Genomic DNA, 26,960 nt, shown 5'->3' with positions numbered 1-26,960 from the left:
GGGGCCTGGCTGGCTGAGCCAAGGTTTCAACTGGACATCCATTGCTAGTGTGTCTCATAGGCTTACCTCCTACCCCAGTGGCCATCGCAGATAACACCCTTCTGCCCAAAAGAATCGCAGGTGCTGCGTGGAACACGTTTGCCGGGGGTCCGGGCCCACTTGAATGCGAGACCTGCGGAGGCCCAATGTGACAGTGAGATGGTTCAAGGATGGCTCGAGCTCGGCCCACTCCTCCGCACTTCTCACAGGAGGATGTGGGCACACGGCATCGACTGGTGGCCAACTCAGTCACCAGGGCAAGACGAGGGCACCTATTCATGCCGCGTGGGCGAGCACTCGGTGGATTTCCAGCTGCGTGTCTGTGGTGAGTGGGCAACGCTAGGGCTTGGTGGGTGGGGAGAAGGTCTGGCTGCATCTGGGACTTGCAAGGTAGAGCTGCCAGGCTCTTCATTGCTTATGTGAATGCCTGGGGTGGGACAGCTGCTTCGATTTGGGAAAAGAAATTACCCACAAAATTAACACTGAGATGGATGAACAATGCAAAATAAGAAGGAACTGTGAAGTATTCGTTTTCCTTTTAAAGATCAAAGGAGGCTGAGAGGACCCAGAAGGTGCTGGCAGCATCCTCAGCGGGATAGATTTGGATCTCAGTGATTGTGAGGTCCTGGCTACTTCTAGAAGCCCCTGAGGCCACTTGGTGCATTCTCTGAGTCCTGCTGCACCCTCCTTGCCCCCAGGAGAAGCTCTGCCAGCCCCCTATGCCTCCCTCTGTACTGAGGCAACAGTCAGGCCCCCTGTGCCTGGGAGGGCTGTGCTGTAGTACCCGATCACAAAAGATCCTCATGGGGACCTGTGGTTGCCTGTGTCTGAGCCTCGTTGTGGCTTCAGGGCTCACCTCTGTGGGGCCTCTGACTGTGCATCCCTCCCTGTCCCCAGAGCCCACGGTGGTGTTTGCCAAGGAGCAGTCGGCACACAGCGAGGTGAAGGCCACGGCCGGGGCCAGTGCCACGCTGAGCTGCGAGGTGGCCCAGGCTCAGACTCAGGTGACGTGGTACAAGGATGGCAAGAAGCTGAGCGGGAGCTCGAAAGTGCGCGTGGAGGCCACGGGCTGCACCCGGCGGCTGGTGCTGCAGCAGGCGGCGAAGGGGGACAGCGGGGAGTACATCTGCGAGGCCGGGGGCCAGAAGGTCACCTTCCACCTAGATGTCCCAGGTATGTTCTTTGGTGGCATTAACTTAGCCTTGTGTGTAGGTAATGTCTACAGCCGGACACACCTGGGGCTCTTTGACTGGACCTCACCTCTTTAGCCTTCTGTCCTCCATCTCCCATATCATCCCAGTGGTGGGGCCAGACCAGGCTGGGTGGGCAGAGTGTGAGCAGAAGGGAGAGGTCTTCCTGTACAAGCTGAGTGGTGCTCAGGTTTTGCTCAGTCATAGTTCCCAGCACCTGCCAGAGACTTCTGGGTGCCCCTCTCCAGCCGGGACTCGGGCTCTACCTTTCACGTGGAGTCTGAGGTAGACCAGACGTCTCTTACCTGTGTTATGTGAATTTCCTACTCCCCAATTCCTGGTAGCTCCCAGATGCCCACAGCCAGCAACACGGGCAGACATATTTGAATTTCATTACAACAGAATGTGGGGAAGTTGCTGCCACCCAATCTTACTTGGATCCATCTCAGACTGAACAGTGTGGTAGCAAATTGTAGTTTTGTAGGGCACTCCTTTGCATGTGGATGTAGAAGTTACTGAATCCTCATTGTCCCAAAATCTAGATCCGTGTTTTCATGCAAGGTCTGTGCAAAAATTAAAAAGAGACCACAAGATCTGCACGTGTGGCGGGGACCTGTACCTTTGAGGTCTGAAATTCTCTTCCTAAAGTACATCTCGGTTTCTTTTTGAGTCCTGTGTCAGAATCCCCTGGGACTCTGATGTATACCAGATTGGGACATGGAGAGGAATCAGGAGCTTCTCCCACACTGCATGCCTTGTTGAAGACAAGTAACTATAGCGATAGCCCTTGACTGTTGAGTCAGTATTTATGTCGTAGTATTTCCTAAGGACACATGTGTATTTGTCCCTGTCCATGGTGTTCACAGAGATGTCTGTGAACTAACTGTATTTTCATTTTGCTAGGAGAGTTTTAACCTCAAATCGACTTCCAGGTGCCTCTAGCTAACAGTTTGGTATTATATCTGTGTACAATAATAGCTCGTGAGTGTGTATAGATACAAAAAGAATCCAGCAAATGTTTTTAATTGTTAGTGTAGGAGAATATGACAAATTATTTAGTAGCAGTAAATGTGAAAAGTTTTGAGAAATTGACCAAATTATTAGAAAACTTCATGAAAAGTGGCATAAGATTTGACATCTCAAATAGTCCTACAACCGTTTCAATAAATGGAACCACAAAAAAAAGCTCTTATAGGTGAAGATGACACCCCAGTGGCCCGACTGGAAATTTGTATGAACTATTCTGCAAGGAAATTATTGCTTGTTCATGGAGATCCTTCTAGAGCTAGAAATGGAAATACAGTCTCTGGCTTATTACATGGCACCAGCATGACATCTATCACCAGCATCTTTTTTTATTTTATTTATTTTATAATATATTTTATTGATTTTTTACAGAGAGGAAGGGAGAGAGATAGAGAGTTAGAAACATTGATGAGAGAAACATCAATCAGCTGCCTCCTGCACATCTCCTACTGGGGATGTGCCCGCAACCCAGGTACATGCCATTGACCGGAATCGAACCTGGGACCTTTCAGTCCGCAGGCCGACGCTCTATTCACTGAGCAAAACCGGTTTCGGCGACCAGCATCTGATAGGGAGAATTCAAAGTATGGGCCAATGCACTGTGGAGACCAAGGCCGAAATCTGAAGCTAAGTAGTATCAAAATGAATCGGCAGTGTATTAAGAGGACGATGCACTATAATGAAAGACACGGCCCGGGTGTGTGAGCACTACAGAGGACAGCAAATCAACATACCTCATGACGTGAGCAGATTGAAACTAAAGTATGAAGCGATCGCCTCATCAATGCAGAGTTGAGTTTGATAACATTTAAAGTCAGAAATGTGGAAGAAATCGTTTATCAATATCTCTTCATGCCTCAAATTCTTAACCAATTAGAAATAAAAGGGGTCATCCTTCTTCTGATAAATGAACTGAAGGAAAACCAGCTAATCACACTAAGTGACACTTGAAAGCTGTGCCTGTGAGATCAGGGACCAGGCAACGGGGCTCACAGTCACCACTGTTGTCAGCAGGAAAGCAGGAAATAAAGTGCGACATACAAAAGTGTGAAAAAACTGAAGTGAAATTCCGATAATATGACTTACGCAAAAGATAAATTATTAGACTTGGTGGGAGTGGGGAGAAATATTATGGTGTCCAAAATGCCCATGAACAGACACACCGCAGAAGAGCAAACAGTAAAGACCGAAAACATAGCAAAGGCCCACCACTTTGTGAGTCACCCAAACCATGGAAGAGACAGGCTCAGGAGGCACAGCTCAGTGCCCTAGGTGGCCAGCAGGTGACACAGGGAGTGCGGGTGGGAGGTGGAGCCCAGGAACTGTCCCTCGCTGGGTGGGAATGGTCCCTGCACAACCGGGAAAGACGTGGTCACCTGGGGAGGGTGTGTGCACACCTCGTGGCCTGAAGTCCCTCTGCTGGAGGGTGTGTGCTCCGGAGAAGTCCTTCACGGTGTCTCCAGCGGGGACCGCCCCTGGGCAGTGGTCCATGTGCAGATGAGTGAGCCAGTTGTGCTGAGAAGGTGCTGGGGCTTCTGCGGGTCACACAGAGCCTTGAGAATTTTCACGTCCCTGCTTAGTCCTTCCTTTCCCAGTGCTGTCCTCGTGATTTAGAAAATATCTTTGACCCTGTGCATCCCTCCCTGTCCCCAGAGCCCACGGTGGTGTTTGCCAAGGAGCAGTCGGCACACAGCGAGGTGAAGGCCACGGCCGGGGCCAGTGCCACGCTGAGCTGCGAGGTGGCCCAGGCTCAGACGCAGGTGACGTGGTACAAGGATGGCAAGAAGCTGAGCGGGAGCTCGAAAGTGCGCGTGGAGGCCACGGGCTGCACCCGGCGGCTGGTGCTGCAGCAGGCGGCGAAGGGGGACAGCGGGGAGTACACCTGCGAGGCCGGGGGCCAGAAGGTCACCTTCAACCTAGATGTCCCAGGTCGGTTCTTTGGTGGCACTAACTTAGCCTTGTGTGTAGGTAATGACTACAGCCGGACACACCTGGGGCTCTTTCCACTGGACCTCACCTCTTTAGCCTTCTATCCTCCATCTCCCGTATCATCCCAGTGGTGGGGCCAGACCAGGCTGGGTGGGCAGAGTGTGAGCAGAGGGAGAGGTCTTCCTGTACAAGCTGAGTGGTGCTCAGGTTTTGCTCAGTCATAGTTCCCAGCACCTGCCAGAGACTTCTGGGTGCCCCTCTCCAGCCGGAACTCGGGCTCTACCTTTCACGTGGAGTCTGAGGTAGACCAGACCTCTCTTACCTGTGTTATGTGAATTTCCTACTCCCCAAGTCCTGGTAGCTCCCAGATGCCCACAGCCAGCAACACGGGCAGACATATTTGAATTTCATTACAACAGAATGTGGGGAAGTTGCTGCCACCCAATCTTACTTGGATCCATCTCAGACTGAACAGTGTGGTAGCAAATTGTAGTTTCTTAGGGCACTCCTTTGCATGTGGATGGAGAAGTTACTGGATCCTCACTTGTCGCAAAATCTAGATCCGTGTTTTCTTGCAAGATCTGTGCAAAAAAGTACACAGAGACCAGAGGATTGGCACGTGTGTGTCGGGGTCCTGTACCTGTGAGGTCTGGAATTCTCCTCCGAAAGTACATCTCGGTTTCTTTTGAGTCCTGTGTCAGAATCCCCTGGGACTCTGATGTATACCAGATTGGGACATGGAGAGGAATCAGGAGCTTCTCCCGCACTGCATGCCTTGTTGAAGACAAGTAACTATAGTGATAGCCCTTGACTGTTGAGTCAGTATTTATGTCATAGTATTTCCTAAGGACACATGTGTATTTGTCCCTGTCCATGGTGTTCACAGAGATGTCTGTGAACTAACTGTATTTTCATTTAGTGAGGAGAGTTTTAACCTCAATTCGACATCCAGGTGCCTCCAACTAACAGTTTGGTGTTACAAGTGTGTACAACAGCTTGTGGGTGTGTATAGATACAAAAAAAAAATCCACCAAACATTTGTCATTGCTACGTTAGGAGAATATGACAAGGTGTTTTGTAGGAGTAAATCTGTAAAGTTTTGAGAAATTGACCAGATTATTAGAAAACTATATGAAAAGTGGCATACGATTTTGACAGCTCAAATGGTCCTACAACCGTTTCAATAAATGGAACCACAGTAAAAAAAAAAAAAAAAAGGAAAAAAAAGATCTTATAGGTGAAGATGACACCCCAGTGGCTCCACTGGAAAATTATATGAACTATTCCGTAAGGAAAGTATTGCATGTTCATGGAGATCCTTCTAGAGCTAGAGAAGGACACAGAGTCTCTGGTTTATTATGTGGCAACAGCATGGCATCTATCACCACATCTGATAGGGAGAGTGGAAATAGTTGGCCAATGCATTGTGGAGACCAAGGCCGAAATCTGAAGCTAAGTAGTATCAAAATGAATCGGCAGTGTATTAAGAGGACGATGCACTATAATGAAAGACAGGGCCCGGGTGTGTGAGCACTACAAAGGTCAGCAAATCAACATACCTCATGCCGTGAGCAGATTGAAACTAAAGTATGAAGCGATCGCCTCATCAATGCAGAGTTGAGTTTGATAACATTTAATGTCAGAAATGTGGAAGAAATAGTTTATCAATATCTCTTCATGCCGCAGATTCTTAGCCAATTAGAAATAAAACCGTTCATCCTTCTTCTGATAAATGACACTGAAGGAAAACCAGCTAATCACACTAAGTGACACTTGAAAGCTGTGCCTGTGAGATCAGGGACCAGGCAACGGGGCTCACAGTCACCACTTTTGTCAGCAGGAAAGCAGGAAATAAAGAGAAACATACAAAAGTGTGAAAAAACTGAAGTGAAATTCTGATAATATGACCTACGCAAAAGATAAATTATTAGACTTGGTGGGAGTGGGGAGAAATATTATGGTGTCCAAAATGCCCATGAACAGACACATGCAGAAGAGCAAACAGTAAAGACCGCAAACATAGCAAAGGCCCACCACTTTGTGAGTCATCCAAACCATGAAAGAGACAGGCTCAGGATGCACAGCTCAGTGCCCTAGGTGTCCAGCAGGTGACACAGGGAGTGCGGGTGGGAGGTGGAGCCCAGGAACTGTCCCTCGCTGGGTGGGAATGGTCCCTGCACAACCGGGAAAGACTTGGTCACCTGGGGAGGGTGTGTGCACACCTCATGGCCTGAAGTCCCTCTGCTCGAGGGTGTGTGCTCCGGAGAAGTCCTTCACGGTGTCTCCTGCTGGGACCGCCCCTGGGCAGTGGTCCATGTGCAGATGAGTGAGCTACTTGTGCTGAGAAGGTGCTGGGGCTTCTGCGGGTCACACAGAGCCTTGAGAATTTTCCCGTCCCTGCTTAGTCCTTCCTTTCCCAGTGCTGTCCTCGTGATTTAGAAAATTTCTTTGACCCTGTGCATCCCTCCCTGTCCCCAGAGCCCACGGTGGTGTTTGCCAAGGAGCAGTCGGCACACAGCGAGGTGAAGGCCACGGCCGGGGCCAGTGCCACGCTGAGCTGCGAGGTGGCCCAGGCTCAGACGCAGGTGACGTGGTACAAGGATGGCAAGAAGCTGAGCGGGAGCTCGAAAGTGCGCGTGGAGGCCACGGGCTGCACCCGGCGGCTGGTGCTGCAGCAGGCGGCGAAGGGGGACAGCGGGGAGTACACCTGCGAGGCCGGGGGCCAGAAGGTCACCTTCAACCTAGATGTCCCAGGTCGGTTCTTTGGTGGCACTAACTTAGCCTTGTGTGTAGGTAATGACTACAGCCGGACACACCTGGGGCTCTTTCCACTGGACCTCACCTCTTTAGCCTTCTATCCTCCATCTCCCGTATCATCCCAGTGGTGGGGCCAGACCAGGCTGGGTGGGCAGAGTGTGAGCAGAAGGGAGAGGTCTTCCTGTACAAGCTGAGTGGTGCTCAGGTTTTGCTCAGTCATAGTTCCCAGCACCTGCCAGAGACTTCTGGGTGCCCCTCTCCAGCCGGGACTCGGGCTCTACCTTTCACGTGGAGTCTGAGGTAGACCAGACCTCTCTTACCTGTGTTATGTGAATTTCCTACTCCCCAAGTCCTGGTAGCTCCCAGATGCCCACAGCCAGCAACACGGGCAGACATATTTGAATTTCATTACAACAGAATGTGGGGAAGTTGCTGCCACCCAATCTTACTTGGATCCATCTCAGACTGAACAGTGTGGTAGCAAATTGTAGTTTTGTAGGGCACTCCTTTGCATGTGGATGTAGAAGTTACTGAATCCTCATTGTCCCAAAATCTAGATCCGTGTTTTCATGCAAGGTCTGTGCAAAAATTAAAAAGAGACCACAAGATCTGCACGTGTGGCGGGGACCTGTACCTTTGAGGTCTGAAATTCTCTTCCTAAAGTACATCTCGGTTTCTTTTTGAGTCCTGTGTCAGAATCCCCTGGGACTCTGATGTATACCAGATTGGGACATGGAGAGGAATCAGGAGCTTCTCCCACACTGCATGCCTTGTTGAAGACAAGTAACTATAGCGATAGCCCTTGACTGTTGAGTCAGTATTTATGTCGTAGTATTTCCTAAGGACACATGTGTATTTGTCCCTGTCCATGGTGTTCACAGAGATGTCTGTGAACTAACTGTATTTTCATTTTGCTAGGAGAGTTTTAACCTCAAATCGACTTCCAGGTGCCTCTAGCTAACAGTTTGGTATTATATCTGTGTACAATAATAGCTCGTGAGTGTGTATAGATACAAAAAGAATCCAGCAAATGTTTTTAATTGTTAGTGTAGGAGAATATGACAAATTATTTAGTAGCAGTAAATGTGAAAAGTTTTGAGAAATTGACCAAATTATTAGAAAACTTCATGAAAAGTGGCATAAGATTTGACATCTCAAATAGTCCTACAACCGTTTCAATAAATGGAACCACAAAAAAAAGCTCTTATAGGTGAAGATGACACCCCAGTGGCCCGACTGGAAATCTGCAAGGAAATTATTGCTTGTTCATGGAGATCCTTCTAGAGCTAGAAATGGAAATACAGTCTCTGGCTTATTACATGGCACCAGCATGACATCTATCACCAGCATCTTTTTTTATTTTATTTATTTTATAATATATTTTATTGATTTTTTACAGAGAGGAAGGGAGAGAGATAGAGAGTTAGAAACATTGATGAGAGAAACATCAATCAGCTGCCTCCTGCACATCTCCTACTGGGGATGTGCCCGCAACCCAGGTACATGCCATTGACCGGAATCGAACCTGGGACCTTTCAGCCCGCAGGCCGACGCTCTATCCACTGAGCAAAACCGGTTTCGGCGACCAGCATCTGATAGGGAGAATTCAAAGTATGGGCCAATGCATTGTGGAGACCAAGGCCGAAATCTGAAGCTAAGTAGTATCAAAATGAATCGGCAGTGTATTAAGAGGACGATGCACTATAATGAAAGACACGGCCCAGGTGTGTGAGCACTACAGAGGACAGCAAATCAACATACCTCATGACGTGAGCAGATTGAAACTAAAGTATGAAGCGATCGCCTCATCAATGCAGAGTTGAGTTTGATAACATTTAATGTCAGAAATGTGGAAGAAATAGTTTATCAATATCTCTTCATGCCGCAGATTCTTAGCCAATTAGAAATAAAACGGTTCATCCTTCTTCTGATAAATAACACTGAAGGAAAACCAGCTAATCACACTAAGTGACACTTGAAAGCTGTGCCTGTGAGATCCGGGACCAGGCAACGGGGCTCACAGTCACCACTTTTGTCAGCAGGGAAGCAGGAAATAAAGTGCAACATACAAAAGTGTGAAAAAACTGAAGTGAAATTCCGATAATATGACCTACGCAAAAGATAAATTATTAGACTTGGTGGGAGTGGGGAGAAATATTATGGTGTCCAAAATGCCCATGAACAGACACATGCAGAAGAGCAAACAGTAAAGACCGCAAACATAGCAAAGGCCCACCACTTTGTGAGTCATCCAAACCATGAAAGAGACAGGCTCAGGATGCACAGCTCAGTGCCCTAGGTGTCCAGCAGGTGACACAGGGAGTGCGGGTGGGAGGTGGAGCCCAGGAACTGTCCCTCGCTGGTTGGGAATGGTCCCTGCACAACCGGGAAAGACTTGGTCACCTGGGGAGGGTGTGTGCACACCTCATGGCCTGAAGTCCCTCTGCTGGAGGGTGTGTGCTCCGGAGAAGTGCTTCACGGTGTCTCCAGCGGGGACCGCCCCTGGGCAGTGGTCCATGTGCAGATGAATGAGCTACTTGTGCTGAGAAGGTGCTGGGGCTTCTGCGGGTCACACAGAGCCTTGAGAATTTTCCCGTCCTGCCACGTCCCTGCTTAGTCCTTCCGTCCCCAGTGCTGTCCTCGTGATTTAGAAAATATCTTTGACCCTGTGCATCCCTCCCTGTCCCCAGAGCCCACGGTGGTGTTTGCCAAGGAGCAGTCGGCACACAGCGAGGTGAAGGCCACGGCCGGGGCCAGTGCCACGCTGAGCTGCGAGGTGGCCCAGGCTCAGACGCAGGTGACGTGGTACAAGGATGGCAAGAAGCTGAGCGGGAGCTCGAAAGTGCGCGTGGAGGCCACGGGCTGCACCCGGCGGCTGGTGCTGCAGCAGGCGGCGAAGGGGGACAGCGGGGAGTACATCTGCGAGGCCGGGGGCCAGAGGGTCACCTTCCATCTGGATGTCACAGGTCTGTTGACGAATCAAAGGTTTGAGTACTCTGGGAACAGGCCTGGAGATGTGTTTCAGTGTGTGTGCAGGGGCAGCAGTCAGCAGCCTCATCAGGGCCTGTTCAGCCAGTTATTTGGTGTTGAGTAACAGATATCCCCCAAGCCCAGAGGCCTGGAAGAACAATGGTTACTGTCCGATTCTGTGGGTCAGGGCTCAGTGGGGGTGGCTCATCTCTGCTCATGTGGTTTGTTGGGGACAGAAGGAGCCAGCCTGACCTTATTCATGTATCTGATATCCCAGTTAGGATGGCTCCGGAGGGTGGGGCTGGTGGAGGTGACAGGTCTCTCTTTCTGTGATGTTGGCTGGGCTCACTTCTCTTTCTGAGACCCCGTTCTCTTCTGGTGGTATCTCACCCACAGGCCTTTTTCTCCATGTGGCCAGCCTGGGCTCCTTCACATAGTGTCTGGGTTCCCTCAGAGAATGGTGGTACTATAGGGCTTCCTAATATCTATTTTCAGCCATCCCAGAATGTTACCCCCTTGTGTCCTGTTGTGCAAAGCCAAGTAGAAGGCCAACTTGATTCCAAAGGGGGAGAAGTAGAGCAGTGGCTCCCTGAGGACCACATCCAATTGTCTCTCACAGGGACATCGCAGGGACTCAGGCTCTGTCTGTCTCTAATTCTTTGCCATCCTGAGCGTTTAACCGTTTTCATTCTAATGCCTATGGTCACAAGATGGCTTTCACAGCTCCAGCCAGCACATTCAAGATGGGAAGAATTTGCAAGGGATGTTTTTAAAGTTTTTGTTTTTTTACTGCTGTGCAACAAATGATTACAAACTCAGTGGCTTAAAACAATGCCTATTGATTGGCTCACAGTTCTGTAGGTGGGACGTCCGAGCATGGTGTGGCTGGATTTTCAGCTCAGGGTCTCAGAGGCTGGAATCCACATGCCATTGGTTGAGTCCTCTGGGAGTCCTCTTCCAAGCTCATCTAAGTTGTTGGTGAATTCCATCCCTTGCGGGTCTGAGTGTGAGGCTATTTCCTGGCTGGCTGGCAGATGGGGGCCGCTTTTGGTCCTTGGCCATATGGTCCCTCCCTCTTCAGGCCAGCTGTGGAGAATCCCCCTGTGTCCAATCTTTGGCCAGAAAGAGCTCTTCCCCTTCAGGGCTCCCCTGATTAGTTCAGGCCCACCTAGGGTCATCTCCCTTTTGATGAACTAAGAGCCAGCTGACCTGGGACCTAAATTCTTTCTGCAGAATCGCTCACAGCAGTGTGCACATGGATTAGTGTGTTTGGAGGGCTAGCTTGGAGAGACTGTGAATACCCTGGGCAGGGAGCTTGGGTGTCACCTGTTGTCTCTTCTGTTTGGAAGGCAGGTGCTCTCCTTTCTGGGAGCCTGAAGCATGTTTTCCCACAGCCATGCCCTGCTCCAGGTAGCCTGGGAGGTGAGCCCCTGACCTTCCTGTCTTGTCAGTGGGACATCGGGACTGGAGGAGGTGGGTCTGTTGAGGGGGCTGTGTGGCAGGTCGGTCCATGCCCACATCAGGGTGGTCACACCCTTCAAGGCTGGCTGTGGAGGGATCAGAGTATGGACAGGGTCAGATCTCACTCGTGCCTCTTAGTAGCTGGGTGACCTTGGGGAAGTTGTTAATGTCCTGTCCCCGTGTAATTCACACCCATCTGGGACTTCAGATCACTGTGGCCTTATGTGGAAATAGGGTCTCTGCAGATGTCCTCACTTTATGATCTCTAGATGAGATGATCTGGATGAGGTGGGCCCTGAATCCAATGGGGTCCTTATAGAAAAAGGAAGGGGAGATTTGAGACACACACAGGAAGATGGCCATGTGACAACAGAGGCAGAGATGGGGTGATGTGGCCACAAGCCCACGGATGCTTGACGCACCAGCAGCTGGAAGGGGAAGAAAGGACCCTCTTTGGAGCCTCCAGATGGAGCATGGCCCTGTAACATCTTGATCTTGGGCTTCCAGACCTGCAGAGGATAGATACCTGTTGTTTTTAGCCTCTGTGTGTGGTCATTTGTTCTAGTCTCCCTGGGGCCTCCTACAGTTATTCTCTGTGTCTCAGTGTTCTCATTTGTGAAGTGGGGTGGTAATAGATCTTCTAGCGCAGTGCTGAAGGGCTGCCCCCTAAGCCCATCCCTGCTGCTCTGCAATGGCACGGGCCACCTTCCACCAACTCCCTCCAAGGCAGTGTGGGTTCTGACCACTGGACTGGGTTCTGGGTATGAGGTAGGCAAGGGAAAGGGTCTGAGCTTGCTTGGTGGGCCAGAGATCCAGGCAGCAGGCCCTCGTGTTGGTCCTGGAGGAGGAACCCAAGTGTGTCGGGCTGGCAGTACAACAGGAACTGTGCATGTGACAGGGTGTCCAGAAAGCTCTGGATGGCAGCAGCTGGCTGTGTCTGAGGATTGGGCAGGAGGCTGAGCAGGAACCATGTTGGATTATTAAGGCCAAGCTTCTCAAACCGTGTTTTTTCTTTGGAACACACTACTCTAAAGTGGGACCCAGAGACCTGTGTGTTCACAGGCCCACGCGGCTTTGTCAAGTTTATGCACAGTGAGGTGATGCTCTTACACCCGGGGCAGAGCTTCCTTGGGATGTACAGTGAGGGGCTGGAGGCCCACAGGCCTCCAGGCTTCACCCCAAACTGGTGGTCTTTGCATAGAGATGTCTTTAAAATGAATTCTTTTTAAAAAAATTTTTATTTATTGATTTGAGAGAGAGAGAGAGAAAGGATGGGAGAAAGAGAGATTTGTTGTTCCACTTATTTATGCATTCACTGGTTGATGTTTGTATGTGTCCTGACCATGTGAGCAAAGGTTTTTTGTAGTCTCTCTCTTCCGTTCCATTGATCTGTGTGTCTGCTTTTGTGCCAATACCACAGCACTGTTATGATTATTACAGCTTTGTAGTATAGTTTGAAATCAAGGAGTGTGATACCTCCAACTTTGTTCTTCTTCCTCATTCATGGTTGGCTTAGTCATAGTCTTTTGTGATTCCATATAAATTTTAGGATTCTAGTTCTGAGAATGTCATTGGTATTTTGATAGGAATTGCATTGAATCTGCGTGGTCATTTTAACAATATTAATCCTTCCTATCCATGAGTATGTCTTCAATTTCTTTCTTCAATGTCTTATAGTTTTCAGAGTACAGGTCTTTCACCTCCTTGGCATTTATTCCTAGGCATTTTATTTATTTATTTATTTTTGATGCAGTTGTAAATGGGATTGGTTGCTTAATTTTTTTGTCTGATTGTATAGGAAAGTGATGGATATCTGTATATGAACTTTATATCCTGCTACTTTATTGAATTCTTTTATTAATTTTACTAGAGGCCCAGTGCATGAATTTGTGCATGGGTGGGGTCCCTAGGCCTGGCCAGTGATTGCGGCCCATCAAGGCCGGGCCGGCCACAGTGAGGGACCGCGTGAGGTTGGCTGGCCGGGGAGGAGATGCTGTGGGAGGTTGGCTGTGGGAGCGCACTGACCACCAGGGAGCAGCTCCTGCATTGAGCGTATGCTCCCTGGTGGTCAGTGCACATCATAGCAACTGGTCGACCAGTTGTTCTGGTCATTTGGTCATAATGGTTGCTTAAGCTTTTATATATAGATTAACTTTTTTGTGGAATCTTTAGGTTTTCTATATATAGTACCATGTCATCTGCAAATTGTGACAGTTTTACTTCTTCCTTTCCAATTTGGATGCCTTTTATTTCTTTTCTTTTTTCTTTGAATGTATTTTATTGATTTTTTACAGAAAGGAAGGGAGAGGGATAGTTAGAAACATCGATGAGAGAGAAACTTCGATCAGCTGCCTCCTGCACACCCCCCACTGGAGATATGCCCACAACCAAGGTACATGCCCTTGACCAGAATCGAACCCAGGACCCTTCAGTCCGCAGGCCCAAACTCTATCCACCGAGCCAAACCGGTCAGGGCTCTTTTCTTTTTTTAAAATATATTCTCATTGATTTCAGAAAGGAAGGGAGAGGGAGAGACAGAAACATTAACGATGAAAGAGAACCATCGATCGGCTGCCTCCTGCATGCCCCCAACTGGGGATCGATACTGCAATCCAGACATGTGCCCTTGACCTGAATCGAACCCGGGATCATTTAGGCCGATGCTGTATCCACTGAGCCAAACCGGCTAGAGCTTTTATTTCTTTATCTTTTTGGATTGCTGTGGCTAGGACCTCAGTACTATTTGTACATATAAAAGGCTAATATGCTAAGTGTCCAACAGTCTGGGTAATGACGTCACGTAGCAACGCCCAGCTTCTTCTTCCTAGCAACTAACTAGCCTCCTTGGAGTTTCTTCAGCCCAGGAACATGACTTGCTTTATAGTGGAAACACTTTACTCTGTAACCAAATGTCTGTGAAGTATTTTCATGTGCCTCATCTCATTTGATCCTCACAGAAGTCCTGGAGTAGGTAGAGAGGAGACTCGGTGGAATCTTCTTTTCTTTTCATTAGCTGGAAAACGGAGATTTAGAAAGCTTAGAAACTTGACCCAATTGAAAAGAAGTAAGAAATGGTGGACCATGAAAATGACTTCAGGTTTTCTCACTGAACAGAATATAGTCAAACACTGCTGCAGTTAAATATTTTACCCTTTGTTCTCCCTGTGTGATGTACAATAATAATCTGCTTCGTGTTGATATTTACTGCTGTGTTGATGACAATTACCTGAAAGAGAAGTTTGGGTGCTTCACTGGGCTGGAAAAAGTTTAGCTAAGTCAGAAAGCAAGTCTAATTAAGCAAGTTTGTTATATATTTATAAAAGGCTAAGTTGACTCGTGCAGGCGTGATACATATAAAGCTCTTGCTGGAGCCAATCGCATGTGTATGTTTCCATCTGTCATTGTCGATTGTGAATTTGGTTGACATTTCTATTATAGAGAAAGGGCGGATAACAATATTAAAATATTTCTTCTAATTAATTTCCTTTCAATGTGCATGAATTCCTGCACTGGGCTACTGAATAATAGTGGTGAGAGTGGGCATCCATGTCTTGTTCCTGATCTTAGAGGAAGAGTTTTTAGGTTTTCATCATTGAGTGTGATGTTAGCTGTGGGTTTATCAGGCCTTTATTAAGCTGAGGTAAGTTTCTCCTATATGCACTTTGTTGAGAGTATTTTGTTTGTTAATCCTCACCCGAGGATATTTTTTCACTGTGGCTAGAACTTCCAGTACTATGTTGAATAAGAGTGTTGAAAGTGGGTATCCCTGTCTTGTTTCTGTTCTTAGGGGAAATGCTTTTAGTTTTTGCCCATTGAATATGATGTTGGCTGTAGGTTTGTCATATAGGGCCTTTATTATGTTGAGGTATGACCCCTCTACTCCATTTTGCTGAGAGTTTTTATCAAAAAAGGGTGTTGGATTTTGTTGAATGCTTTTTCTATGTCGGTTGACATGATCATGTGATTTTTGTCTTTCACTGTTTATGTGCTGTATCACATTTATTGATTTGTGAATGTTGTACCAGACTTGCATTCCTGGAATAAATCCTACATCCTCATGATGTGTGATCTTTTTTAATATATTGCTGGATCTGATTTGCTAATATTTTGTTGAGGATTTTAGCATCTATGTTCATTAGGGATATTGGCCTGTAATTCTCTTTATTTGTAGTGTCTTTATATGATTGTAGTATTAGGATAATGCTGGCCTCATAAAAAGTGCTTGCAAGTGTTCCTTCCTCTTGGATTTTTTGGAATAGTTTGAGGAGTATAGGTGTTAGTTCTTCTTTGAATGTTTGGTAAAATTCCCCTGTGAAGTCATCTGGATAAAGCTTTTGTTTGCTGGGAGTTTTTTGATGACTGTTTCTATTCCATCAGTTGTTATTGGTCTCTTGAGGTTTTCTGATTCTTCCTGATTCAGATCTGTAAGAGTGTATTTTTCTAGGAATTTGTCAATGTCATCGAGGTTTTCCAGCTTGTTGGCATATAGTTGTTTAATCCTTTGTATTTCTGTAGTGTTAGTTGTTACTTTTCCACTTTCTGTTCTGATTTTATTTATTTGGGTCCTCTCTCTTTGTTTCTTGAGTCTGACTAGTGCTTCATCTATCTTATCTTTTCAAAGAACCAGCAGTTGGTTTCATTGACCTTTTGTATTGTTTTTTTCTTTTTAGTGTCTATGTCATTTGTTTCCACTTAAACCTTTATTATTTCCTTCCTTCTACTTACGCTGGTTTTTCTTCTTGTTCTCCTTCTAATTCTTTTAGTTGTAAGGTTAGATAGTTTATTAGAAAATTTTCTTGTGTGTGTGTGTTTAAGGTAGGCTTGTAGTATTATAATCTTGCCACTCAGGACTGCTTTTGCTGTGTCCCACATATTTTGTTTTTGTGTGTGTTCGTTTGTTTCCTGGAAGTTTTTGATTTCTTCCTTGATCTCATTGGTAACCCATTCATTATTTAATAAGATGCTATTTACCCTCCATATGTTTGAATATTTTGGAGTGTTTTTATTATATTTGATTTTTAATTTCATTCCATTGTGAACTGAGAAAATGCTTGATATGATTCCCATCTTCTTGAACTTGTAGAGACTTATTTTGTGTCCTAATCTGTGGTCTATCTTTGAGAATGACCTGTATGCACTTGAGAACCATGTATATTCTGCAGCTTTGGGGTGAAATGTTCTGTAAGTGTTAATTAATTACATCTGATCTAGTGTGTCATTTAGGATCCCTGTTTCCTTGTTGATTTTTTGTCTAGAAGATCTATCCAGTGATGTCAGTGGGGTGTTAAAGTCCCCTACTATGATTATATTGTTGTTGATCTCTCCCTTAAAGTCCTCAAGAAGTTTATACACACACACACACACACACACACACACACACACGAGTGTTTTATATTGGGTGGCATATATGTTTACCAGGGTTATATCCTCTTGTTGTATCAATCCCTTCACTATTATGTAGTGACCTTCATTGTCTTTTGCTATGGCCTTCATTTTGAAGTCTATTTCTTCATATATGAGTATTGCTACCCCAGCCTTTTCTTTCATTTCCATTTGCATGGAAAATTTTTTTTCCATTCCTCCACTTTCATTCTGTATGAGTCTTTGATTCTGAGCTGGGTCTCTTGTAGACAGAATATAATGGGTCATGTTTTCTTATCCAGTCAGCTACCCTATGTCTTTTGATTGGAGCATTTAAGCGATTTACATTAAAGGTTATTATTGATAGGTACTTACTTACTGTCATTTTTATTCTTTATGCCTGCATCCCTCTCTTTCTATTTCTTTTTCTTACACCACTTCCTTTAGCAATTATTGCAGTGCTGGTTTGGTAGTGATAAACAACTTTAGCCTTGTTTTGTCTGAGAAGCTCTTTATTTCACCTTCAATTTTGAATGATAGCCTTGCTGGATAGAGTAGTCTTGGATTCAGACACTTGCTTTGTAATACAGTTGGTCCTCGGGTTATGGCGGAGATCTGTTCCTATGGCGCCACATAACGTGATTTTCGCTGTGAGTCGGAACCCACTTACATAAGCACCTACGTCACTCACATGGAGCACATACACAGTAGTAATGTAGTGAAACAGTAAAAAAAATTTAAAAGAAAGATAACAATTCCTGACCTTTACTTGTGTTAAATAAATAATAAAAAACATAAAGCACATATGTACATACGTTGAAATGACAGAACTTTTTTTTTCCTTTTTATAAATAAATGGGAGATGGCGACGTAACCACAAAACAACGTACGTCAAGTCCGACATAACCCGAGGACGGTCTGTACTTTGTATACTTCATGACACTCCCTTCTGGTCTGAAGTGTTTACTGACAGTCTAATGGGAGCTCCCTTTTAGGTATTTTTCTGTCTCTCTCTTGAGGCCTTTTAGGTTCTCTCTTTGCCTTTAACATTTACCATTTTATTTTTAAATATATTTTTATTGATTTCAGAGAGGAAGGGAAAGGGAGAGAGAGAGAGAGAATCATTGATTGGCTGCTTCCTGCATGCCCCATGCTGGGGATGGAGCTCGCAACCCAGGCATGTGCCTTGACCAGGAATTGAACCCTGACCTCCTGGTTCATAGGTTGTCACTCAACCACTGAGCCATGCTGGTCAGGCAATGTTTGCCATTTTAATTATGATGTGTCAAGATGTGGGTTCTTTGGGGTTCATCTTGATTGGGACTCTGTGTGTTTCCTGAACTTGAGTGACTTTTTCTTTCACCAGGTTAGTGAAGTTTTCTGTCATTATTTCTTCAAACAGGTACTCTATTCCCTGCTCAGATTCTTCATCTTCTGGAACCCCTATGATACAGAAGTTGTTATGTTTCATATTGTTACAAAGATCCCTTAAATGAGCTTTCTTTTTAATTTTTTTTGCTGATTGCTTCTCTGATTGGGTGTTGTGTGTTTTTGTTTTTGTTTTTTTACCTTGTCTTCTAATTTGCTGATTTCTTTTCAGTTTCTTCTAATCTTCTGTTGATTGCTTCCAGGGTGTTTTTTACTTCAGCTATGTCATCATTTCTGATTGCTTCTTATTCATGATATCTATATCTGTTTTCATGCTGATAATTTGCACTGAGTTCCTTATAGTTCTCACTAAGTTGTCTGAGAATCTTTATAAACATTACTTTAAACTCTATATCTGATAAATTGCTTGCCTCCATTTCATTTAGCTCTTTTTCTGGAGATTCTTCCTGTTCTTTCATTTGGGGACTGTTTCTTTGTTTTCCCCCTCTTTTTTTCTGTTTCTATGTGTTTGTTTCTGTGTGTTGGAGAAAACTCCTATGCCTCCAGTGGGACCCAGTGGTGTAGACTCCTTGATCTTCTGAGCTGTGTGCTGTGGGTTCTCCTGTTGAATTTGGGTCTTGATTTCTGTTGTTCCATTTGTGGATGAGTTCAGCCCTCAGGCTTATTGACTGTGAGTCCCAACCCCGACCTCATCGTGCCAACTGTTATGCAGGTACTGACAGAATGAAACAAGACCAAACCAAAAAGATCATGAAGAAAACAACAAAAAAACTAAAAAGCAAACAAACAAACAAACATAAAAGCAAAACACCAACAATAATGAAAACAACAACCTCAACCAAAAGACTAAAAAGCAAGCAAGCACACAAAATCAGGCACACTAACAAAGACCTGAAGAATTAAAGGAGGAAAGAAAAATACTAAAATAAATTTAAAAAAGAGAATATGAAAGCAAAGAAGGAAGAGACCAGAAATAGTGTAAGTATCAAAATAAAAGGTAGAAAATAATGAATAATATAATAATAATTTTAAAAAGTAATAATACTAAATAAAATGAGATATAGAATAGAAAAAGAAGATGGGAAAAGAGAAAAGAGAAGAACAAATAATTGAATTAAATGTAAGAACAAAAAGTAAAGAGAATGAGAAAGAAAAATATTTGGCTAAAATAAAAGATAGCAATTAGAGACTATGAGAAAAAAGAGAGAAGAAGAGAGAGAAAGAAAATCCAAACCAAATCACCCCCCCCCCCCCAACCACCACCACCAAAGAAAAACACAAACAAAAAACTTTGAGTCTGCTATTTGTGGAGCTCGCTGGGTTTTGCTGTGATGCTGTTTTATCTGGCCCCTTGGTGTGTGGGTCCCAGGCCTCCTGGGCAGTTCTCTGATGCTGGCCAATGTGAGTCACTATCTCTGCCTAGCCCTGGGCAGCCTGGCTGAAGCCTTGTGGGTCCCCAAGTATTCCGGTGGGTGGGGCCTCCATAGTCCAGAGGCTGGGTCTGCTCGGACTTGCCCCTTGAATATACTTGTTCTGGGCTGCTTTCCCTTCTCCCACGGACCTAGGCTTGGTGGGGTATCTGGTCCAGGTCAGGATGTTTTTAACAGATTTGCCTTGGGGGTGGTGCCCATAGCTTGTAGGAGGGATAGGCGACTCTTCCTCTCCTCCCAATGCCTTAGCTCTCCCTGGATTGCTGGCACCCCCTTGTTGCCACCTCTAGCAGTTGGGATTTAAACAAAGCACACACAAAAAACAAAATAGAACAAAAAAATCACTCTGCCCCACTTGGCTCAGCAAGGCCTGCTCTCACTGGGCGGGGTTTCTGCTCAGGCTCCCACCTGGCCAGAGATGTTCAAGTCCTCTATGCCACCAGGCCCAGCTGCTGGGGCACAGATTTCTAGCCCAGAGCTGTTCCACAGGTGGGGGAAAGGGCGGCTCCTCTTCATTTGAGGTTGGGAGAATTGAGCCTTTTTCCCAGGACACTCAGACTGGCCCCCATCCTGCTCTTTGGGGAAAGTTCTTTCAGAGAATAACTGACCCTTCAGATTCACTGCTGGGTGGTCTGCTCAGACCCCTCTCCTGGTCTAGAGTTCTGCTGAGCTGACCTTCCCACAGACACCAATCTGGTGAGCTTCCCAGGCTGTATTGTAACTCAGTACTCACTTTTTGTCTGGGATAGGGTGGTCTGAGTTACCCTGGTGGACTGAATTCCTACTTATTCCCACTGCCTGATGCTTTGTGGGCTCCCCTTCCCTTCTCTGTTGCTTTGGTTTGGGAATCCCTGTGTGTGATTGAGACTCTGCTCTCCTAGGGGGCAGGAGCTGCTCTGCCACACCTTCCCTCCAGCTTTCCAGCCAAGGTGCTTAGCTGTGCACATTGGCTCACCCACACCATGTCTTCTCCTGTCCTCCCTCCACAGTCCACACTCACAGTATTTTTTCAGGTGGTTTTTCAAGTTGAATGTTCTTCAGATTAGCCTGCTACAAGTCCAGTCTGGTGTTGAGAGCAAGCAGATAGAATTTCCTTAGACTGCAGCCATTTTTTCTCCCCCCAATCATTTCTTCATATCTATCTATCTATCTATCTACCTACCTACCTGTCATCTATCATCTATCATCACCTTTAATTTTTTTAGTAGTTACCCTGGGAGTACAATTAATAACTTTATAATAATAAAGTTTGAAATGACATCATCTTAGTTTCAATAAAAACTCTGTGTCTCACCCCTGTTTTATTTTCTTCTTGTCACATTATGTTTCATACATTGTGTGTTAATAACTTTATAGATTTATAATTATTGTTTTTGCATTTCTATTTTAAGTCATATAGAAAAAAACAAGAGTTACAAGTAAAAAATGCTACAATACTGGCTTTTATATTTATCTATCTAGCTACATTTGCTGATGTTCTTTATCTTTTCACATGCTTTCAAGTTACTGTCTTGTGTCTTTTTATTTTGTCCTGAAGGACTTTTTTTTTTTTTTAGCATTTCTTGTGGGAAAGGTCTAATAGCAACAAAGCCCTCAGTTTTTGTTTATCTGGGAATATATTAAGTACTCCTTTTTTTGAAGAGCAGCTTTACCAGGTATAAAATTCTTGGTTGATAGTTTTTTCTTTCAGCTTTTTAAATGTGTCATCCTACTGCCTTCTGACCTGTCTGGTTTCTGAAGCAAAATCAGCTATTAATTTTAGTGAGGAACTCTTGTTTTTGATGAGTTGCTTCTCTGTTGCTGCTTTCAAAATTCTCATTTTTTTTGGCTTTTGACAGTTTGAGTAAATATGTCTGTGTAGATCTCTTTTAGTTTCTTTCTTTCTTTTTTTATGGAACGCTTCATGAATTTTGTGTGTCATCCTTGTGCAGGGGCCATGCTAATCTTCTTTGTATCATTCTTTATTGTTATTATTTTTTATTTTATTATTATTATTATTATTATTATTATTTTAGTATATGTGCTGCTGAAATGAGCACTCTTTTAGTTTATTTTGCTTGGGGTTTGTTGAGGTTATTTGGATTTGTAAATTCATGTCTTTCATCAAATTTTGGAAGTTTTAAAATAATTATTTCTTAAATATTCTCTGTACCCCTTTCTCCTCTCCTGATGGACTCCCATTATGCATATGATGGTTCAAATCAATGTTGTCCCATAGGTATCTGAAGGTCTGTTTTTCTTTATCTTTTTTCTTTCTGCTTCTCAGACTGGATAAACAATAAATCAGATGTAGAATTACAGAACAGAGATTACTGAACTAGAATATATACCTGAGGAAATTACTCAAAATGAATCATAGATAGATTAAAAATAGGAGATATTGATAAACTTGGGAAAGAGCAGCAGAAGATCACACATATGTCTAAAAGGACTTCTATGGCCCTGCCAGTGTGGCTCAGTGTTGAGCATCGACTTATGAACCAGAAGGCCACAGGTTTGATTCCTGGCCAGGGCACATGCAGGTTGCAGGTTTGATCCCTAGTGTGGGACTTGCAGGAGGCTACCAATCAATGATTCTTTCTCATCATTGATATTTCTATCCCCCTCTTCCTCTCCCTTCCTTTCTGAAATCAATAAAAATATATTCTTTAAAATAAATAAATAAATGAAAGGACTTCTATGAGAGACTACAGAGAATGGGGAAGATGAAATAATAAAAGAAACCATGCATAGAACATTTAGAAATTGTAAAGTATATGAATTTTTAAATTCAGAACTCACAAGAAAAAAATGGGAAATGTAAAGAAAACAGATTCATAAAAAAAAAAAGAAAGAAAAAAAGAAAACACGTTCACAACTGGACACGTCATAGTGAATCACAGAAGACCAAAATCTAAGAGGAGATCTTAAAAATCACCAGAGAGAAGAAAAAGATTTATGGAACAGCAGTAATCCTTTCTGCCAATTTGTTAATTGGAATAAAAACACAGAAAATATTCTCTAAAGTTTTGAGGGAAAGTAACCATTGACCTAGAATTCTGTATCCAGCTAAACTATCATTCAAAAGGGAGGATTAAATAAAGACAAAGAAAGTAGTTAGAATTTATCATTTCCAAAAGCTTGCTGAAAGAATTACCAGAGGATATCCTCCTATATAATAAAAGCCTAATATGCTAAGTGTCTGGTCGTCCATTCAACCAATCAAAGCATAATATGCTAATGATATGCTAAGTTCGCTCAACTGTTTGCTATGATGTCCACTGACCACCAGGGGGAAGATGCTCCGACTGGTAGGTGAGCTTGCTGCTGGGGTCTGGCTGATTGGGACTGAGCGAGACAGGCCCGACATGCCCTGGAGCCCTCCCGTGGTCCCTCCCCGGCTGGCCAACCTCCCGTGTTCCTCTCCAGCCCTGATTATGCACCGGTGGGGTCCCTCAGCCTGGCCTGCATCCTATCGCAATCCAGGACCCCTCAGGGGATGTCAGAGAGTTGGTTTTGGCCGGATCCCGCAGGCCAGGCCAAGGGACCCCACTGGTGCACAAATTCGTGCACTGGGCCTCTAGTACTTTATAAAAAACAAAATGGGTCTTAATGTGATATGAAGTAAAGGAAGTAAGTTAGTGAAAAACAGCATCTGATTCCAAGGTTAAGGCTTTGATTACACTAATGGTGATTGGTGTGCTAGAAGCTGCAGACTGTGTTAGCATCCTTTCTATCAGTGCTTGTATGACTAGAATATTGTCTGTTCTTGGTGTCATTACATAATAAATTCTCCCTGAAAATACTTATGCTTTGATGTTCAATCCACAAAGTATGCTTTCCTTTGTAAGAATAATTATGAAATCACAGTTGATAAATAGATGCCAGAACCTCAATTGTAACATACACCATCCTAAAAATTATTGAACTGGAAGGCTTCATATTCTGAGAACTAACCTGTCCTTTGCCTTATGCATCTTCTAAGTGTGAAGTTGCTTGAGTTAAATAAGAAAATGGGCATTATGGTTTTGAGATCCAGAGGTGGGCCCTTAATCAGTTCTAGACATTTGATTGTCTCTGACCTTGTGTATCCCTTCCTGCCCCCAGAGCCTGCAGCCATGTTTGCCAAGGAACAGCTGTCACACAGGGAGGTGCAGATTGAGGTGGGAGCCAGTGCCATACTGAGTTGTGAGTGGCCCAGGCCCAGATGGAGGTGATGTAGCATAAGGGTGGGAAGGAACTGAGTGGGAGCTCTAAAGTGCATGTGGAGTCCATGGGCTGCACCAGGCGACTTTGTGCTGTAGCATGTGGGGAAGGCAGGGGGCCAGAGGGTCTCCTTCTACCTGGACATCACAGATAGGTTCCTTAAGGTCTCTCATATGTTCCTTAGGTTAATTGCTCTCATAAAGTTTTCCATGTAGTAGCTAGGTGGCTATTAATTACATGCTAAGGGATGGCTTTTAGGAAGTGCTTCTTGTCTTTTTACTTATGTAAACTTTGCAACAACCTCGTGAGGAGGAACTCCTATTATTCCCATTTAAGATAAGGCACAAGAAAATTACATAATTTGCCAAAGTTCACACAGACAGAAAATTGCAGAGCTAAGACTTGGGCCCAATATTTCGAGATTATTATTTTTTTCCTCCTGCAGAACCGTGTCATCAGCATTTATTTTAGGAAGTCTACTGGTGTTCTAAAATTTTTACTTGTGTAAAAAAATTACTTGTTTTCAATCCTGAGTGCTATTTTCTCTGGATATAAAATTACAGTTAGTTGCATATATATATATATATTTTTTTTTTAATATATTTTTTATTGATTTTTTACAGAGAGGAAGGGAGAGAGATAGAGAGTTAGAAACATCGATGAGAGAGAAACATTGATCAGCTGCCTCCTGCACATCTCCCACTGGGAATGTGCCCGAAACCCAGGTACATGCCCTTAACCGGAATCGAACCTGGGACCTTTCAGTCCGCAGGCTGACGCTCTATTCACTGAGCCAAACCGGTTTCGGCTATATTTTTTTTTTTTAAAGAGACCATTCTATTATCTTCTGGATTCCGTATTTTCTTTTTTCATTTTTATTGCATTTATTGCAGTGACATTGATGAATAGAATTATATAGGTTTTAAGTGTACAATTCTATAATACATCATCTGTATATTGTATTGTGTGTTCATCACCCAAAGGGAAGTCTCCTTCCATCACCATTTATCGTCTCATTTACCCTCTTCTACCTGCCCTGTCCTTTCCTCTGGTAATCACCATACTGTTGTCTGTGTTGATGGAGGTTTTTTTGTGCTGTTTAATCCCTTCACCTATTTCACCCAGCCCCCAACACCCCTCCCCTCTGATAGATGTCAGTCTGTTCTCTGTATCTGAGTCTGTTTCAATTTTGTTTGTTTATTTTGTTCATTAACTCATTCAGTATGTGTCTATCTCTGACTATCTTATATCTCTGAGCATATTACTCTTCAGGTCTATCTATGCCATCACTAAAGATAGGTTTCTTTCTTTTTTAAAAAAATATGTTTTATTGATTTTTTTACAGAGAGGAAGGGAGAGAGAGAGTTAGAAACATCGATGAGAGAGAAACATCGATCAGTTGCCTCCTGCACACTCCCTACTGGGGATGTGCCTGCAACCAAGGTACATGCCCTTGACCAGACTCGAACCTGGGACCCTTGAGTCCGCAGGCTGACGCTCTATCCACTGAGCAAAACTGGTTAGGGCGGTTTCTTTCTTTTTTATGATTGAGTATCATTCCATTGTGTAAATCTACTACAGCTTTTTTATCCACTCATCTACTGATGGGCACCTGGGCTGCTTCCAAATCTTGGCTATTGTAAATAATGCTGCAATGAACATAGGAGTGCATATTATTTTGAATTAGTGTTTTGAGTTTCTTTGGATATATTCCCAGAAGTAGAATCACTGAGTCAGAAGGCAGTTCCATTTTTAAATTTTTGAGGAACTTCCATAGTGGCTGCACCAGTCTGCATTCCCACCAACAGCTCACAAGGGTTCCTGTTTCTCCATATCTCCCTTGTTGTTGATTTATTAATAATAGTAATTTTGACAGGTGTGAGGTGATATCTCATTGTGGTTTTAATTTTATTTCTCTGAGGATTAGTGATGCTGAGCATCGTTTCATATGTATATCCTCTTTGGAGAAACGTCTATTCAGGTACTTTGCCCATTTTTTTATTGGATTGTTTGTGTTTCTGGTGGTGAGTTGTATCAGATCTTTATAAATGTTGGATATTAACCCCTTATCAGATGTATCATTGGTGAATGTTTTCTCATTCAGTGGGCAGTCTTTTCATTTTGTTTATTGTTCCTTTTCTGTGCAAAACCTTTTCAGTTTGAGTAGTCCCATTTGTTTATTTTGTTGTTGCTCTTGCCCAAGGAGATATATCAGAAAAAATATTACTAAGTGCAGCCCTGGCTGGTTTGGATCAGTGGTTAGAGCGTTGTCCCATAGACCGAAGGTTTGCAGGTTCGATTCCCGGTCAAGGGCACATGCCTCAGTTTAAGGCTTGACCCCTCCCCCCCGCCCCGCCCCAGTCAGAGTGCGTTCTAGAGGCAACCAATTGATGTGTCTCTCTCACATTGATGTTTCTCTCTCCCTCTCTCTCCTCTGCTACTCTCTCTCTCTCTCTCTCAAAAAAAATATCCTTGGGTGGAGATTTAAAATAATAATGATAATAATAACAATAATAAAATATTACTAAGTGCAATGTCAGAGAGTTTACTGCCTGTTTTTTCCTCAGAGTTTTATGGCTTTAGGTCTTACATTTAAGTCTTTAATATATTTTGAGTTTATTCTTGTGTATGGTGTAAGCAGGTACTCTAGTTTCATTTTTTTGCATGTATCTGTACAATTTTACTAACACCATTTATTGAATAGATTGTCTTTACCCCATTGTATGTTCTAGCCTCCTTTGTCAAATATTGACAATAAAGACATGGGTTTATTTCTGGACTCTGTATTCTGTTTTGTATGTCTGCTTTTATGCCAGTACCATGCTGTTTTGATTACTGTGTCCTTGTAATATAGTTTGATATCAGGTAGTATGATTCCTCCAATTTTGTTCTTTCAAGATTGTGGTGGCTCTTCAGGGTCTTTTGTGGTTCCATATAAATTTTTGGAATATTTGTTCTAATTCTGTGAAATGTATCATTGATATCTTGATAGAGATTGTGCTGAATCTATAGATTGGTTTGGACATTTTAATACTTTTAATTCTTCCTATCCATGAACATGGTATATGCTTGTATTTATTTGTGTCTTCTTCAATTTCATTCTTCAGTGTCTTATGATTTTCTGAATATAGGCTTTTTACATCCTAGGTTAAATTTATTCTTAGGAATTTTATTTTTGATGCAATTGTAAATGGAATTATTTACTTAGTTTCTCTTTCTGATA

The 26,960-nt window shown here is 44.0% G+C and overlaps 1 protein-coding gene and 1 pseudogene across 1 annotated transcript in view; one reads left to right on the top strand and one right to left on the bottom strand.

Annotated features, from left to right (window-relative positions):
• Window positions 1–252: 252 nt before the first annotated feature.
• LOC106699082 (obscurin-like) overlaps window positions 253–26,960 on the top strand; it is a 63,038-nt gene continuing 36,330 nt past the window's right edge. The window contains exons 1-5 of the mRNA XM_023763819.1: window positions 253–364; window positions 937–1,212; window positions 3,909–4,184; window positions 6,663–6,938; window positions 9,632–9,907. Of these exons, the coding sequence (XP_023619587.1) occupies window positions 253–364; window positions 937–1,212; window positions 3,909–4,184; window positions 6,663–6,938; window positions 9,632–9,907 (1,216 nt within the window). The remainder of the gene's footprint in view (window positions 365–936; window positions 1,213–3,908; window positions 4,185–6,662; window positions 6,939–9,631; window positions 9,908–26,960) is intronic.
• LOC111828220 lies at window positions 21,438–21,522 on the bottom strand (annotated as a pseudogene).

Source organism: Myotis lucifugus, unplaced genomic scaffold (genome assembly GCF_000147115.1).
Source record: "Myotis lucifugus unplaced genomic scaffold, Myoluc2.0 scaffold_302, whole genome shotgun sequence".
Lineage (NCBI taxonomy): Eukaryota > Metazoa > Chordata > Mammalia > Chiroptera > Vespertilionidae > Myotis > Myotis lucifugus.
The sequence above is the reverse complement of the archived record's forward strand: the minus strand, read 5'-3'. Positions and strand labels throughout refer to the sequence as shown.